The 18,942-nt window shown below is 43.6% G+C and overlaps 1 protein-coding gene across 2 annotated transcripts in view; it reads right to left on the reverse strand.

Annotated features, from left to right (window-relative positions):
- Positions 1–18,942, reverse strand: part of ADAMTS17 (ADAM metallopeptidase with thrombospondin type 1 motif 17) — a 158,170-nt gene that overhangs the window by 77,443 nt on the left and 61,785 nt on the right. For both annotated transcript variants that reach the window (XM_048317949.1, XM_048317948.1), the window contains exons 9-10: positions 1,778–1,918; positions 344–494 (exon numbers count right to left, since the gene is read on the reverse strand). In XM_048317949.1, the coding sequence (XP_048173906.1) occupies positions 344–494; positions 1,778–1,918 (292 nt within the window). The remainder of the gene's footprint in view (positions 1–343; positions 495–1,777; positions 1,919–18,942) is intronic.

The raw sequence follows: 18,942 nt of genomic DNA on the forward strand, positions 1-18,942 counted from the left end.
CTCTGTGAAAGTAGCCAAACACTCTTGTGAGGAGAGACTTTCACCTCAGCTGAACTTCCAAGAAAACAATCTCTACAGAGCATTTCAGCAAAACAATGTCAAAAAGGAACAAAGTGCAAACACCAGTTTTTCTGAGTCTGCTCTGGGAGATTACCAAGGGCAGTGTGGGGAAAGAAAGATGAGGCCTAAGCAGGAGCTGCTGACACGGAGCTCAAGGCCATTTGATTTTCCACCAGCAGTGCTGAAACTGAGGGAAGTACAGACTCCTTTTCTCTTCCCCAGGGCTTGGCAGCCTTTTTTCCGCTTCCCACCTTGTTTCCAACTACAACCCACGAGCTCTTACCTCCATATTCTTACAGAACGTGGCATTGGTCCCAAAAAGGATCTGGCACTGCTCGTCGGCGCTGTAGTGCATCCCCGGCAGCTTGTGAGGGAGCCGAACAGAATACTGGCTCCGGGGGTCTGTCACCAGCAGACAGGTGCTCACCTTGGACCTGGGGAGGGCAGGAAGGAAAGATGCCCTTAAGGGAAAGCACCTCTGAACTGCAGTGTTAGATCACTACTACAGAGGAGCTGCTGTTGTCTCTTCAAAAGGAAATCTCATGTGAAACAGTGGGTTTTCCCTGGAAGCCTTCTAAATCATTGAGAACTACAGATAGAAAGGTCCTTAGGAACTCATGCATGGCCCCAGGCCTCAAGGCAGGACAGACTACATTCACAACATTCTGGGTTCAACATTTGTCTAAACTGTTCCTAGAAATCTGAAAGAGACTCAATTCTGCCCTCGGGCAATTCAGCCCAAAGCTTCACCAGCCTCGAAATGACAGCTAGAAAGTCTTCCATCATGTCTCACCTCAATCCCTCCAGCTGAATTCTGAGCCCTTGACTTTTTGTCTTATCCATCACAGGCATAAAGGGAAGATTTTTCTCCTTGCCTTCACAACAATCTTTTACAAATTGGAATATCACTGTCACATCTGGGGCCAGATGCAACCAGATGAGTTCAGATGCAACTTCTTTTTCAAATTCGTACCTTTAATGTGGCAGTAAATATCCCATTTTCTTTCATTGTTTTCCTTTCTTTCTCACCTCTAACCCCCAGAGTGGGAAATTTTCCATGCTGAACTCCCTCCTAGCACTAAGTACTGTGCCAGGCACTGTTTGTCAGAGCTGCACTGAAGAGTTAAGACCAGAACTGCAGAGTTCAGACAATTCCAGTGCTTACTGCAGTACATAAGACTTAACAAGCAGCAGGACAGAAATCCTTCCTGAACAATTGAATATGATGAGCTGAAACATGGATGCAGTAGGAAAGAAGTTTACAGTGAACTGTTTTAGACCAACACTCACTGAGGAGTGAGAAAACACATCAGAATTACCTCCAGGCAAAGTCAAGTTTCAATAAAAGAAAAGCTATTTAATAATAAGACAGTAAAAGCCACAGCACAAAGGTGCAGCATCCTTCAGCAGAGATTTCTGCAGGCCACCTACACACAGATTTCTGCCATTGAAAAACTGAAGGGCATTTTCTGTAAAAAGAAAGTGATATGGAATTTTTTTAAAGATGTTATCAGCACATTGACAACTGCACATAATTATTCTGTCTCTCTTCAATCCTCAGTTTCAAGGGGCTATTGCAATGGAGACAGATTCAAACTTGCACGCCCTGATGACACATGTACACTTTTTTAAAAGGAAAATTCTTAATACCTTCACCTTAAAGCAACAGAGTGGATTCTTGCCTGATAGAATATTTGACACTCAGCACAATCCTTACTTTAGGAAGTTTTCAAGGTCATCTCGGCTGCACGAAGACCAGGAAAGGTCACTTGGGTTCCTGCCCTTCACCCATTCTCCAGACATAATGTGAGACCTCCCAGCACAGGGCTGATGATCATCATCGTGGCTCATTCCCATGCTGTTGGATTGGAACAAAACAAGACAAAAATCTATCAAGTTATGGTGTGGGTTTCTCATTTCCCACTGCCTTTAGCAATGATGCTCTTAGCAATTAACAACTCAATAACAGGCTGCACATACAACACATAATCAGTCACGTACTGCCCTGGGCACTTGTTAAATAAAGAACTATAGGTTCCTTTAATTTATCCATTGCCTTAATATCAGAGTGTTTGGTGTTTGTGTGTTTGAAACTTTTAAAAATGCTTCTTATGGACTTTCCTCCTAGGAAATGTGACTATTTGAGGGATTATGGGAAGTGAACCTGGAGAAGTGATGTAGATCAGAGAAAGGTATCTGCTGGAATATTTATTGAAAATTCTGGCTTGCTTTCCAAAATCTAGTGGATATGATCCCTACAAACACACAGACAGAATGATCTAGAGATGGGCCTCTGTTGCTGTTGCATCACTGGGTCTCCAGCTGGCTGTCTGGAGCAAGCCAGGAGCAGTCCCTTTAAATATGGTGTTGCACTGTTTAATCCATGCTATTTCCCTACAAATCTGAGGCTCCTGTTTGCTTTCTGACTGTGCTCTTGGCTTTGCTTCTCCTCAGTCGTGGGACTTGACTGTTCAGAGCCCAAACACGACATCCATTTCTAGTTGCAATGAACCAAACCCCCTTCAGCAGTTTGATAATTATGGCTTAGGTTAAACCACCATCTCTGCTATTTTTAGCTTACAGTGAAGATTATACAGTGGAGTCTATTATTTTAGGTTTATCTCCAGGGACATTATTATTTCTAGCAAAACTACATTTAACATAATTTTTAGACTCAGAAGTTCATAGTTATTCTTGTTTTTAAACCTTTGTGGTTTTTGAACAATGAAGAAACATTAATATCAAGCACATTTTGTTTGATGCACGCAGTAATTATCTAACAGTCTATTAGCAACTCTAACTTTGAAACAGTAAAGAGTAAAATTCCTGGTCCACTAAGTAAATGGGAGTTTTACCATTGACTTCAACAGAGCCTGGGTTTCACTCCATATATTTTACCCATGTTGTTTCTACACATAGAGAAAACTCCTCACATGCTAGGATGAAAGTTCCAGCAGTATTTCTCCAAGGCAAATAAGCCCATCTAAAGATTGTGTTCCTAAAAGTCAGAAAAAGAAGGGCTCAGTACCTTGAAGCAAGGGATCTGAGCTTGTCAGGAATCTTCCAGAACTAAGTTCACCCCAAAATGCCAGTTTAGAAGGCTAGTGGGCATGCAGCAATCCTGTTAACTTTTCTAAGGGAGACCAGGCAGGTTTTCAAGGTTTCTTGCAGCTTGTCTGCCTTGTGAGTGCCACAGTGCTGAGAGAGACTCAAAGCTGGGCCCTTTTTGGGTTCCTACTCTGTTTCTGTGGGATGGGATCTGGCAGTCCTCCTGTTCTGGCAGCTTCCTGAACAGTCTCCTGGTCAGCACATCAGCTGTTCTACCTCAAAAGGGTGAAAACAAATCATCTTCCTGACTTCCCAAGTGCTTTAGGCTCCCTGATTTTATCCCTTCCAGAAAAGACTGGTCTTTGGTCTAGGGTTGTTAATTAAGAAATGCTTTAGCTTTCTGATTAACTTCAATTATTTTTTGTCAAATATGTTGAAAGTGAGATTTTGTTGGCAAAAAACAAAGGTAGCAGTAACTAATTAGTACATTCCTGTCCTTAACTTTATTTTAAACCCGACATCCTGAAAGATGTCTTGCCTAGGACTAATGCTGAGGCTGCCAGACCTTATTCAGCTTTACTTTTGCAGGGGGTTTGAGGCAGATAAAGAGTATTCTCTATAAAGACTGAATCAGAACTCACACCTCAAGTTATTTACAGGCTTCTTCTGAAATTAATTCAATTCTTACATGTGTGAAATCTACCCATTCCTGAATCATTCCTGTTTTCTTAACAGAAATCCTTTTAAAAGTCATAAGCATAAAGGAATTGAGCCTGAAAGGAATACCTTTATTGGTATTAAGCACAGGAGCTTTGCCAGTTTTTATTAGCTTGGGATGTGGCCTCAAGGTACACAGGCAACCCCTCCTGGCCTCTCAGTGATGAGTTTCTGGTAGAATGAAACCAGCAGCACCTTTGGAGCCTGTTTTAATTGGCAATGCATAACTTTTCTCAACATCTACTTTACCTTACAATGACTCACTTGAGAAAATGATTAAATGACCTTCAGGACTAAAGCATACCCTAGCATGCTAACACATTCTTTTCGGAAGTTCAAGGGTCTCCACCTACATCAAAGGGACCAGGTTTTCCTAAACATGTAGTAAATGCAATGCTGTGCTGATTCTTTTCACTAACGAATAGTCCACCTCCTTTTAACAGAAATAAATAGGACAGAGCAGTGTGCGTTTGTACTAAACACCAGTGCAAACTGAATCAACAGTTTACATTTCCTTTGTGACCATCTAATCTTACCTGCTATTCAGAATTCACGTGGAATTAGAAGCAGGTAATCAGTCTCTTGAAATATTCTGCCTTGGGAAATGCTATTCTTACATGAACTGATCTTGAACAAAGAGTTGATAAGAAAAGCTCTTAGATTAGAAGTAGCAATGTCAAAATGACACTGCACTGCCCTGCAAACCCACTGCCCTCTGTGCTTCCTGAGACATAAATGTCCATTTTATCAGGAGCCACAAACAGATGCTGCCTGTTACCCTTCACAAAGCCAGCAGAGCCACTATGGATGAGCAGGATTCGGCTTCCCTTTGTGCTGTTACGAGCACAGTCACTCCTCCATCCTAACCCCACGGGAAACTTCTGCCTTTCAGTTCATCACATTCTCCTCCTAAAGACAATGAGATTCCACAAACGCAAGCAAGGACAGCATAGACTGTCAGCTCTTCAACTCCTTTCATTCAATGTTTACTCAGAGTAAGCACCCTGGGACTCTGGTTTCACACTCCAGCTTCTTCCCTAATATAAATAATGCATTGCTTACCAGTCAAAGACACCAGGGCCTCACTGGAGGAGTCCTGAAGCACATTTACTGTTGTTGTTCATCATGTGTGAGGCCAGAAACAAGCTGACTGACCAGTTTGAGTCCTGACTGTTAACATAATCACAGCAAGGCAAATCTGATCAGGAGTCACAGGGATGCAGCAACAACAGATCTCTTTGATGCACTTTTGTTGGAGAACAAGGCTTTAAAGTACCACTGCTATGAATAAAAAATAGCATGCAGTCTCTGGGAGCTCTGGCCTCCCTGAAGCCTGTGCAGCAATCAGAACTGGGTCAGGATGCCAGAATTGCACTCTGGGCCTGAGCTGGCCAGTTTCTTGTGTAACGCTTTTAAGCTAAACTCAATTATCAGCCCTCTGTCTTCCCACAGCAATGCTGAACGAATGCACTTGCTTTGTTTGTTTGGGTCATTAGTGGAGCTTCTCCTCTAGACAGTTAATGTAACTAAACTGCTCTGTTTACCCTTGGTGTGTTTTCCAGTGTTTCCTGTTATTCTTTACAAGCCTGAGCCAAAGTGCATCAAAGCCTGTGGAAAGCCTACTACTGCCTTCAAGGCACTGCTGCACCTCCAGATTCTTGAGGTCATGTACACAAATCTTCACCAGAACCACTATGACCCTCGATAAAAACCTCAAATCTGAGTTGAGGATAATGCCAAGGGCTGGGGGAAACGGATTTAGGAGATGCTTAAAATCTTTTCTACAGCTGCAACTCTGTGGCTGATAAGAGACCACTGGAGAAATCCCCAGGACTGTTATGATTAACTTGCCCTTAGCAGGAAGAGATATGAAGTAACAAGAGGTAAGTTTGATAGAAAATACCATCAACAGCAGCAGAAGAGCTTTCCTTCAGAAAAAGGGTAGCTAGCAAAAGAATGAAATATGAAAAAGGGAAGCCTGAAAAAAAGACACCCAGAAGTGAAAATGCCACAAAGTAAGAGCACCTCCATCACCTCCCTGAAAGTCAAACCATTCCATTTGCCTGCAAATAACTCAGGGTGAGTCAAACGCTGGATCACTTTAGAAACTCACGGCTATCAAGGCTACCCAAGGTGTCCTGGCTGTCACCCCAGATGCTTATTAAACATGCATGACAAACAATTGATTGCTCTCCACACAACTGCACTTACCTCAGGCACCACTTCTCAAAAGGGCAGGGAGGATGTCTAGCTGCCAAGAAGGAAATGAGGACAGCGGGCTGTCTCTCACTTCCACAGATAGAAATCCAAAGGAGTCTTTCCAAAGAACCAACTCAAAAAGACTTGCAAGTGTGTAAGTTCAGCAACACATTAAATAGGAAGAGCTCCTTGGGGTCAGTCCTGCAGACCAACAAGAACTCATAGAATTGATCAAAGAGCCCATTACAGCTGGATCCCAAATACAGGGGGGGGCAGGAGAAGGCAGTGATACCTCACGCTCCAAGTGAAAAGCTCAGTGGGACCACTAAGGTTTTAACATTTCTGGCTAATACTTGATTGCTGGGCAGCATGCTTTCTCTACCTGTAACTTGCCTTAGTGTGAAGATGTTCTCCTAAAGGCTTTGTTTCTGCAAGGGAACATTGCTACGAGCTACAGGCAGTACCAGCCTTGCATGTCACCAATGACCTTCTCAGAAGAGAATATGAGAGAAGTCATTCCCTGTGACCCAGCTTGCCATGACTCACCCACAAGTAATCCAGCAATAAATGCAGAGCCAGGACTAAGCACAAGATTTCTTTCTAAAGCCCACTGGAGAAATATAAATGCAAAGGGAGAGCAGACTGGACAACATCCTTGCAGAGTGGGAGATGGAAGAGAGAAGGGGAGCTGTAATACATCTGCTCTGGCATGTCAGCGTGGGCAGGATGACAGCGCCCCATGGAAGGACAGCTATTTAGACATGCACAAATGCCATCTGTTTTTCCATATGAACGATGTCCATATGAAGGACAAAATTTCTCCCCTTCCCACCTCTGACTGGGTTTCAATGAAGGTTTGAGAAGGGAGTCCCACCTCTGCAGTGCAGCCAGTGTCAACCACAAAGGAAGACGCTGGCACTGAAGGAGGTTACACAGGGTGCATGGCTGGCAGCTGAGAACATTAAACATGGCCATTAAACTCAAATCCAAACTAAGCAGAGGACATACATCAACAGTTCTCAGCAGCTTCTGCCTTGGGCTGGGTTTGAAGCAGGAGTGGGAGACAGCACCCCACATCATCCAGCCTGTGAGCTGTCCGCTTCCAAATTGAGTTCAGTGTTAGGAATTTTTATTAACATTTGAAATTGAAGCTGCATCACTGGAAAGATGCCTACTTCTGAACTGGTTCAACATGTTTAACATTTCAATATAAAATACTGATAATCTTGCAAGTTATGAGGTTTCCATCCAGTTGAGAATAAAGGCATAACAGAGGAAGAAGTGAAGTGGGGGTGCTCATTTGAGCTGGAACTGCAATAGAAGCTGCAGTGCAAAGTGAGGACAGTAACTTTGAGGGAGAGACCCAGGGAGGTGATGCCGCCAAGAGAGGCAGAGACAGCCAGAGAGGTCAGAGGGACCCAAGGGAGGCTTGGACAAACTAACAAATCCTGGGAAAGTGCTGAGGTGAGCTGAGCTCTCAGTGAGGGAGGAGGCAAGGAAACATCTTGTGCAACTTTCCTACAAAACCAGTGGCCACTAAGGGCATTGGCTTAATGGAAAACAGGCTTTTTCACCCTCTGCTTTTCAAACATGTAAACACTGTTTCTTAAATATGCTTTGACTCTTCCAGAAACTGTCAGGAGCATTTTGGGGAGCTGTGATGAAGAGAGGGAGATGATCCTACTTAAAGCATTTGAAGTAACCGAGGCTAGTTATTGTGTACACAGTGTTATCTAGAACAGGGGTGTTCAGGACGGGTGCTGTACTTTTGGGCTTTTTTTAATCAAGAAAGTCAACATTTAAAGGGAGCCATGACTACTGGACTCTTGTTTTCATAACCAAGTTTATGTCACTCTCCAATAATGAAGTAACCAGATATTTTATATGGCTATCTACTCATCAAGCAGCCAGGAAGTCAACAACAGCGAGTGAGAACACATGAACGCCTATGGTGAATAACAGTGTGGAAAGCTGTGGTTTATTCAGCTGCATGACAGATCCAGCCCTTTATGATATGGTTTTCATTTAAAAAGGATTAGCTCTTTTGCCTTGGAATCTGGACGGCAGCAAAGTACGAGTTTGTGCCACAGGGAGAGAGAGCACATGAGAGTGACATGGCAGGAACAGAAGGCACGTGAGTGACATGGTAGGGACAGAAAGCACATGAGACTGACATGGCAGGGACAGGCAGAACATGAGTGACATAGCAGGCACACCCACTGGGGTTTCACAGTCAAACATTTTATCTAAATGCCACTGGCATAAACACCAGACCTTTACATGATTTGACTGAAGCCTAACCAAGGCCATGAAGAACAGGCTGAATCATCTTAGGATCCTCTCCCCAGCAACATCACATGCTCACATTATTGACTCCTTTCTCAGACATTTCACAGACATTTACTCATGGGATTCTCTCTGAGGAGCCCTTGCTGTTTCACAGAGTGGGTGATTCACGGCAGGACAAGCATTGCCTGATGTATTCCAGCACCTTTGGTGAGATGAAGGAATCCAGCTGCAACACAACTGAACATCCACCATTCCAATGGCCTCTCTCCACTGCTTCTGATTTCTAGGATGTGGCCCCTGCATACCAACCTTTTCCTGAAAAAAATTCACAGTTTCTGGTAAGAGCTGGCAGGTTCTGAGGCTGCAGGGGCAGAAAAAAAAGTGCTCCACCAAATACGAAGTCCTACAAAATGCTAAAGTTGATCAATATATGTACAAATAAACTTGGCAGAAACTCAGCATCGAAGAGGTAGCATTACCTCAGGAAAAGACCCTTCCTCCTTCTGATCTCAATACTCCCTCCTTTCCAAGATCCATTTAGCATCTTACACAAATCTTTCCTGTCTCCTTCCTTAAAGCACTTTCCCAACTCCATGCAGGCATCCAACCACATGCTGAGCATTTCTACACCCTCTCAAATGCTTTGATACCTGTCAACAACATACAGCAGTCTTCTGACACAACAGCACCAGCAGGAGTCAAGGACTGCTTTAATTCCTTCAATCAATCCCTGCTGAAGAGGTGAACACAGATATATCCAAAAACACTCACTGTACAACATGGATCAGCAACTCTCTACAGGGAATCGCTTGTCTGACACTGGCTATTTGTCATGATCACAGCTGAGCTGTGACCCTAAAGTAAAAATAATTCATCTGAGGATATCTCCATGAAAATGTTTGCATTAAGCTGTATCCTTGCCCTCCAAGAGATTAAATCCACTTCTTGTACATACAAAATTCTTGCTTCAATTTGGTTTCAGAACACAGAGAACTGTTGCAGAAGGAGCACAGCGACTATGAATGAACCAGTGGTGGGCAGAGAAGGACTGCTCATTCCACAGAGGCTGCTGTGCTCCATCTGTAGCTCCTTGTTTTTGGAAAGCACCCTGGGGCACAGCAGAAGAAACAAGCTGAAGGGTAACAAGCTGTTTGCTTTCAGCACTGCCTGAAGTGGGTGAGAATGAGACCTCTGAAAATGTGACATGCATTTCCTCAGAAGATGAAAAGGGAATATAAATTGTAGGGTGGAAAAAGACCAAACCCTGGGATAGCTGGGTGGGATTTCCCACCCACGAGGGAAGAGAGACAAAAGCTCAGTGAGCACTGACGGCCCTGTCACTCACAGTGTCAGAAACCCCAGGGGATGCTCTGCGCGCAATCACTTTTCCAAAACTCCTGTGAAACCCCTGAAAGCCTCCAGTCAACTGCATTAAACGACTGAGTGCCAAACCTGAATGCAGAGCTACAACACAAGACACCCTTAAAAGAAAACCAAGGAGAGGGGAGAGATGGTGTGGAATATTTGCCAAATACGTGCAACACAAGTAACCCAGATGTCCCACACTCTGCCCCATCAGGAAGCCACCCACAGCTGAGCGCTGGGGAAGTGGGACAGCCTGGGGGAGTCAGGAATGCTGGCTGCCTTGCCCACACTGGGAGATGAATTCTCCATTCCTGTAGGTGAGAATGAGGAGATGGCCAACATCAAAAGACAAAAAGGTGAGAAGTGAATGTAATATATAAATTCTACCAGCATCAAGTGTTCTGCAGTCCCCAGACAAGGCAGAGGGTGTATGGTTCTCAGAGCAGCAGGTCCTCTTCACAGAAATATTTTTCATCCTCTTTCTTGGTCCACATTGTCAATCACTGTGGGCTCGCAAATGCAGTGCAAGAAGAAATCCATCCTTATGTGATCCTTTTGCACTGATTCACCAACACAACAGGTGACTGCAGCAGACAGTAACAAACCTCTGGGCTCACTTTTGCTTCCAAAAATGAAAAAACCCACCAGAACTAGCTAGCAAAAAAATTGCACAGGAAATGCATGATGCAATTCAAAAATTTTGTTTCCATTAGTGGCACTCCCACACACCGGCTCCCTAAACTCCTGGGATTTTTCATAATGGTTCAGCTGCTAAAATAATTTATAGTACCAGAACCACCTGGCCTTGGCTGTTCGTAAATGATTATAGAAGTTCAGCAAGTTATCTCAGTTTCACTCATTTTATCAGCAGGGAGAGACTCAATATCAAACAGGAATGTTGCAAATTATGGCTTGGTATCAAAGCAATTTGGAAATGATATGTTCAGACCAATACTGAAGTGAAATTCTTTGGGTAGTGGGTGTGACTGGTTGCCTACAAACCTCAAGGCTAATAAAGTCAAGTTTGCTTTCATATTGTCTAAGGAAGCGACATGAGGAAAGTAAAAAACTACTTGAAAAAACACTCTCGCTTTGAATAACTTTGGCTTGAACATGTTAATGTGAAGACAAATTACAGAGAAAGAAGAAAGTCTTTTATTTTCATAAGATACTGTTTTAGAGGGTCTCTAGATGGTAAGAGGTGCAGGGTGTGTCTCTTTTATCTGGTGACAGCTTTCTAGAGATGTCTATGAGCTTTTCTCATGTGATTCTGTTCATTGTGCTCAGAGGGGCTCCTGCAATCACACATTTGGCAAACCTGGTAAGGTTACTTGAACACACACCATAAACAGCTCAGAAGGAGCTGCAGGTATGGAGAGTAGTACTTAAAGTATAAAAAGAAAGTATGGCTATATTTTCCTAAGCAAACAAGTTGGCTTTTTCTTTGACTGGAGAAAACTCTCAGGATCATATCTGGATTAGTACTGGAAATGTGTCAATAACAGAGTAAAATAATGGAGAAAGAGGTAAAAAAATATACCCAGTGGAGATGGCACTTCAAGTGAATAGATGGGAAGTGATGCTTGTACACAAAGGCAGGAAAGCTGATGACAATGTCGTCGTTACAATGCTCCTGTAGGAAAACCCAGTTTGCTGCATTTCTTTAAAGCTACTAAACACAGGCAGTCTGCATTTTTATCAAAACGTGACCACTGCTGACTCATGGTAGCTCATGATGGATATTAGGGAAGAGTTCTGCCTTTGACCAAATCTACCCCACGTTACACAGCAATCCACTTTACTTGAGATGAAAGAGGAAGCAGACAGGAAAAAATTCACCCTCTGAAAAGTGCTGGTGGTTATGTCTTCAGGAGGAAGAAAGGAAGCTGTGCTTTTCCTTTGAAGGAAAGATACTTTCCCTAAGTACAGAGACTACCTAAACTAAGAAGCAAACTGTTTCTAGGGAGCATTTGTTCATCCTGCAGCCTAGTTTTACTGTGTGCAATTAAAATGAATATTTAAAATCTAGATTAGAAATCTGTCACTTCATTAGCTGTCTCCGGAGTGACGCTGGCAAACAGCAGGGTGGGAGGAAGGGAGCCCAGCGGGGAGCAGGTGGAAGAGCCAGGCAGGATTTGGACTGTCACTGGCAGGTGAGAAACAGCTACCAGAGGGTGAACATGAGAAACTTCTGAGAGGTCAAACTATCCCATATGTGGATAAAATCTGGTGTATTAGATGAGTGTCCCAGTGCACTTTGAAACAGAGAAAGAAGGTACAGTGAAAAATACTCATTTTTAAGGCCCTGAGCTAATTAGAGCCCAGCAGGAAGGAAACTTTTCAAGCTAGTCAGAGCAAACCATCATGATCATATTCCTTTTGCTTTGATTTGTTTTACCTAAGCAAGAGCAAAAGCAGAAAACTGAGAAAACTGTGGGCTATTCTCCTCTTTTTTGGAAACTGGGGTTCAAGTAAAGACATAGACGACAAACTCCCTGCTGGGCTGGATCCAGCAATGGAAAGAGGCCTGGCATCCGATGTAGGGAGGATTTTGCAAATGGAAAGGGATCACTGAGAACAAAGCAAGCCTGTTTATTTCATTTCTCCAGTAAACTCTTTTTTGCTGAATTTTATTTCCCAACACAACTGTTGGCCAAGAGGCAGCCAACCCTGTTCCACACCAGCACAGCCTTCCACTGACGTAACAGCTAAAGGGAACCACATTTTTAGAGGCAACAACATTTCCACTGGCGTTGCTGCTGCTGACTTACTACCAAAGGCTTTTCCAAGTGACAGTCTGGGATTTATCACCTTCCCCAGCTCGGGAAGTCATTTTCACCTGGAACCTGTTGAACTCAGCAGGCCAGGCTGACAGCACGGGTTACAGGCTATTGGAACCCAACTGCTAGTGGAAAAGTAAATATTTCATCTAGATCACTGCCCTTGTATAAAAACAAATTATTATTTGGTAAATGGCACTTACAAACCTAATGTTTCCTGCGCTGATGTATATTGGGAGGCTGCACAATGGGGACTTGTACTGTCCCCGTGTTTTGGGTCACTGGGCGCACCAGGCTGTTGCCAGCAAAGCCAGTGGAGTATGAAATCAGAACCCTTGTGGCAGGAAGTAGATGCAAGATTTGCCAAATCATTACGGCCCAGCTACTTAACACAGCCCTGGCTTACTCAGCAGAGTAAGCCTTCAAAAAGAAAGGCAGAGCTGGCAAGGCTACAAAGCTATTGATTAAACGAAAATTGTGTTTCTAAATGGCTGTCCTTCACCTGTTTGGTGCAGTTGTATTATGTTAAGTAAAGCTGTACAAGATGCTCAAAACCAAAGAAATTAGAGGGACTGCAAGGGAATGTTGCTTCCCTAGGGGTTACACAGAGATCCTTCACAAAGCAGAGAGTAAAACCATAGAAACCCTTGCCCAGAACTAATGTTTGCCACAAGAGTGCAGAAAGCAACAGGACATGGACATTCCCACACCCAGTTCCAATGTTATTACATGCCAGTACTGTAAATAAACTATCAAATTTGGATGGTACAAAGGTGAAGCAGATAATCATGATAGAGGGAAGGTACCCTGCCACCATGCCAGGATTAGCAGGTTCAGTAAATGCACCTGGAAATATCTTGAAGCTTTACATAAAACTAAAAAAAACACACTCAAACCCAGGCCTATTATCCAGAGCACATGATACTACCAAACCTCCCCATTTCTCCTCCCCAATCTTCCTTTTCTCTGTGTGATTTCCATACATAATTTTCTCTTTTTTAGAATTTTTCTCTGTGTGATCCCACTGCCATTGCAAAAACAACCTGCCGAAACAAGGTTAATACCACAGGGATATTCTATTTCTGGGACTCAAATTAACTTGCTCAGGTATCCAATGCTGTCTTACAGTGGGCCAACACACCTTCTGTTTAGTGTTGCTCCACCACCACCTCCTCCCCAGGTCAAACCATCCATGCTGGCAGAAGTCTCCATTGATTTTTTTTTTTTTTTTTTTTTTAATATGTTTAAACAAGTCTTTGATCTCTGCTTCCTTTTGACTGACTTACGACATGGTTTTCAGAAAGTTACTATCAAGCTACAAAGGTACATGATAATAATTTGTTCTATCTAAAACAGACTCCTCAGTGTGTTACCAGAAGTGGAAGAAGCATCTCCTGAAATTTTAGGATATACCTATTCTTTCTCAGGACCAGAACCTGTAATTAAATAACTGCTTTTGGTTAGACACTCTGATGTACAGACACATATGATCAAATAGGCAATGTTCCATTATGTCCTTTGGAGCTGTACAGAGAAGGGCAACTTAACTGTGAAAATGTGCTTGCAATTATCTGTGGAAGAAGAATGAAACCTGGGAGGAGGGGAGCATGAAAAGGGAGCCTGGGAACACAGAGAGAGAGAGACATTCCTCAACAGATTTACAACACAAATGGCAGAAAATAAAATTAGCAACTCCAGGGTGGGTACGGACCGATGCCAGCATTTTTGGCCAGCCTCAGGGTATGTCTACACAGCAGCCAGTCACTCCCAGTATTCCTAAGACTGCAATATACTGGAACAGCTACGTCCTCCTGTTAATTTAAAGTGGGGATTCTGGCGCCAGGAGAATAGAGCTGGGGCAGGCACTGCCTGAATCCAATTCTCCGGCTACTCAGGAAGTCCTGGTGCAGCAAAGTCATTAATACCTGAGCTTGCTAGAATAAAGCTTGCATGGGATTGCCTCTGGCTCCAGTGCACCTTGGGATCCAAGTGACCTTGATTTTCCACCACTCCAAATGCAGAGATGTGAGTTCTGACACACAGCATGGTCAGAAGGGCCACACAGGGTTTATGGAGGCACAGAGGGAACCACAGCTCCCCAACACAAGGCAGAATCTACACTCAAAATGCCAGCAGTGCCACTGGAGAGGTTTATCCAGCCACTGGGCAGATCCTGTCAGCCACAGGCTACATCCCTGAGCCATCCCTAACTGGATATTACCCTATCCAGTAATATCCAAGAGTTCTCTCTTACAGTAAAACATTAATTCACAGGAGTGAATAAGATGCCTGTGGGCATGTGTTAAAGAAAAGTCTTTAACTACATGCTGAAATCCTATCCTGTGAATAGAAGTTTGGCCTCATTTGCAGTACAGAGGGAACAGAGTTATAACTGAAGTTGTTTGGATAAAGTTGCCTGAAATTGAGACTTTGGTGCTCCTGCATGTTTGATTCTACAACTTAAGTAATGTTGGTTTTCATACCTTTTGGGAGGTAAGAAGTAACCTGGGGACACACTGGTGTATTTCTGCAATAGCAACAAAGAAAAATGTTCCACAGAAATTCAGGTCAGGCAGAACCTGCCTGATAAATGTGGAACTAACTCAGAGAAACACAGAAAAGAAAAAGAAGCTCCAGTGAGAGCTTTTTTTTAAAAAAAGGGTTAAAGTCAGCCAGGACAGAAACTACACTCAGCTGCCTCCACTGGTAAAGCCCTGAGTTCAAGGGTTAGACTCTTCTGAGCTGCTCTAAAAAAGTCAGAGGGTTGTTGGCATTTTTTCTTTTAAAACAGCTTCTCAGATCCCACATCCTGCACCTAAATGTTATAACCCCAGGATAAAAGGAGAGAATTTTTAGCAGAGGTCCCTCCATTTCTCCATGGTTTCCAGAACCACTGCCCTTGCCCCACTGCCATGAATTTGGCTGTTTGGAATCATGGGACAGGCTGTTCCAGAAAAAGAAACAGGATTCTATCAGCACAGTGTGCACTCTGCAGCATTACCTGTGTGCAAGATCTGTCACATTTACTGGGGTGATCCTCAGCTTCCACATGGAACTTTTCATTTTTAAAACGCATTATGACCAATTCTTTATAAACTGTGGGGCAGGGGAGAAGTGGGACAATTTCCTGCTTGGTTCTCAGGAATTAAACTTCAATAGCTGCACAACAGTGACTGGGCTTTGCTGGTGTAAGTTGTTACAGGGCATCATTCTGCACCTTTGGGATCAGCTCAGGGACATTCCTCCTCAGCCTGCAATGTTTTCACATTCTGGTACATCTGCATGAATCTCTCTGCTGGGTGCTGAACTACACAGATCAGGGAGGCCAAGTTTATTCACAAGTCCATCAGCACAAATATCAGGCCACAAAGGGCGTATCCAGAGTGCTTTTCCCTTACCTGCAACACCACGAGGCTTGAGACATAGCACAAAGGCCATACTTCATCATGCAGCAAATAATTATGCACCCTGAAGTAATTTTAACCAAGCTACAGCTATTAATATCTAACATCTAAAGCAAATAATCACACTGGAGAGAAACCTGCTGGTTCCAAACCCTTCTCTTGTCTGATTCCAAGCCCTGAGCTGTTTGATTTGTGCATTACGGGCTTTTTACCTTTGGACTTGTTTTTGTCCTCATCTGTTTCAGCTTCAAGTTTGAGGCCATGCGTTTTCAGGCTGCTGGCAAGAGCCAGCTCCCTGCTCATTGTCAGTTGATTTTAATTCCCTTTCCTAAGGGCATCTGCCCCATTGTGGCTCCCAGCCACACTGCCTCCGGCTATTCTCTCCCCATCCAGGCAGTGCCAGGTTCTGTTGGCTCATGAATGGGAATCTTCCCTCCTCACCCAAGCCTGCCCCTGTCCCACAACAGGAAAACTGAGGCTGTTGAAAAAAACAGGAATGGCAACAAAGCTGGCATTGTTGTCCTGAAAAACCACTGGCTGCAGCCCACCCTGCTTCGTTCGGGATAACGGATATACGGATGAATCCCAGCTTTTGTTTCAAAAACTTATTTGACTTTTTCTTTGGAAAAGGACTTGAAAATGGTAACAAAGTCACTGCTGTAGGCGAAGAGAACTAGGAGGGGGGGAATTGGCACTATTTTTCTTCAAGTCGGTTGTTCAGGGTGGTCTTCAGGGTGTGAATCTCAGATCAGCCTCACACCGGTGGAGTTCATGGAGGAGGAGGGAAGCACGAGTCAGGATCCTGGTGACAAAAGTAGGGCATTTTTAAGCTTTTATGGATGGACTTGCCCTGAAAATCTGAGGAAAGATGAGAGTAAGAAATGCTCAGTGTTCATATTTTGTTTATGATATGAAGACCTCAGACTTGTACATTTTAAGACTTCAGTGACCACTGTGATCCCTGGGTCTTCCCTTCTGTGTAGGTCAGGACTCCACCCAGCAAATTCTGGATAAAATCCAACAAACTGTGGTTACACTCAAGTGTGCTGTTTCCAGAGACATCCACTATTGACCCAGCTGACTGAAGGAACAAGACTTGCTCAGGGTCCTGTCTAGTCTGGGAAAAAGTTTATGATTTGCAGCCTTAATACACATTCACTCGGCTCCCTGCCTGTAACCTTTTTGTAATACCAAGATTCTTCTCCTGGATCCGGTGCAGAAAAAACTGTGTCTAAATACAGATGGATGCTCCCTCTGTGTCCATGGCCCAAAATTATCAGTACAGACTTGAAGATTTAAATACAAAAATCACGTCACTCACCCCATCATCAAGCAAAAACTCCACAGGTTAAACCTGAAGATGAACTTTCATCCTTCAACTTTCATAGGACCTATTTCATCCTAATGGACCTATTTAATGGTGTATCTGTGTTTTCACAGTGCAGCTGTCCGGAATGGTGTATTTTGCAGTCAGTCCAAATGACATTAGTGGCAGATTAGGAATCTGACACATCAATTAGTATTCCATTCACTTTTTCCAAAGTCCACATCAGAAACTATCTGTGAATGCCAAACTGGGCTTGTGATCTCCACAGACATTTGTTAGTCTTAAGGAAAGAATAATAAATCTCAGCTTTTCTACACTCATAAGGAAATAAGACTTCAATAAAGCTCAAAATTATGGCTCTCCAAAATTTATATTTTTGCCAATATGGATGTAGTTTTGATTGGATTTTGTTTTAAATTAAGAAACTTGCACCTAGTTTTCCTTGGTTTTCATTTTTAAAGCCCATCAGCTATTCTTTGTGTTCATGTCTGCAATGGGTTTCCTTACATTTCACTCAAAACCTCTGAGTTCGTAAGTAAAGTCTGCAAAGAATTCTTCTATTTGCACAAGACATGCTGAAACAGGATTGCTCAGAGCATCTTACTGCAGTTCAACACCAGAAGGCCTGACACCTTGTACGGTCAATGAAAAGATTCCTGCTGGCCTCCAGAAAGGCACCATTCAACTGGCCAGAGGTTGAGATGAGCAGCCAGGCCACTGGTGGGTGACTGCACAGTGGGATGATTGTAATACTCAGGTTGGGGGGAGACAGACATGGCATTTCCCCCCCCCCCGTTTTGATTTGGCAACACTGGGGGTTGATTATGCTGCTGGAGGCAAGGCAGAGGGGGAAGAAGGGTTTGCCCCAATGTGTGACAGAGAATTGCAACTCCTTGTGAAACAGGATAACCTGGAACATGTCCCCAAACACCTGTGGCAGCAGAATCCTCCCAACAGCTTCTACAACCTTCAGCTGGAGCCTTCCTGGCTCCTGCGCCCTCCAAGAACAGCATTACCCAGATACCTTGGGTCCCTAAGCTGGCCCTTACAGACCCCCACACCCCTTCAGTTCTCCTGAAATAGTTTACCAAGATGAAGGCAAAGAAAGAAAACTGGCAGAGGAAAGACATTATGGTCTTACCAGCAAAACTGCCCTCAGAAAAGGAAATGGAGTTCGCAATTTTCTGCACAGATGGGGAGCTGTATCCAAGGGCATTACATCCCCTATTTATGATGGGGATTTTTTTTGCAAAGCATTATTAGAAAGAAGCTTGTCAGCTCTGCTGAGAAACTTGGCAAACACCAGGGCAGACCAGTCTCACTCTTTCACACAGCTGGATTTTTTGCGGCTCAAGTATTTTTCCCTCTTGCTCTTGGCCCATCCAAAGATGAGTGCTGAATTTTCCTTAGCATTACCCACAGGTTAGTTTGTTATTAAATTTAAGCTCAGTTTAACATCTTGGCATGTAATTTAAATAAAACCAAAGCCAAATGTCCTTTTCTGCTGCAACCACCCTCAGTTTGGCTCAGCTGCCTTTGGTGTCACTGGAGGGTGAACAGGAGATTCATTTTTGGTAGGTAACCTAAATACCCTCCATGCAACTTTGAAATACATTGCCATAAAGCAATTATTTGTCATGGAATGAGATTGGCCAGAACCTCAACATGCCCCATTGGCTCTGACTTAGCTGTGAAATACTTCTTACTGTAGGAAAGGAAGATACACCAGACACATGAGCTGTAGGAAGGGTGC

This window comes from Corvus hawaiiensis, chromosome 13 (genome assembly GCF_020740725.1).
Source record: "Corvus hawaiiensis isolate bCorHaw1 chromosome 13, bCorHaw1.pri.cur, whole genome shotgun sequence".
Classification (NCBI taxonomy): Eukaryota; Metazoa; Chordata; class Aves; order Passeriformes; family Corvidae; genus Corvus; species Corvus hawaiiensis.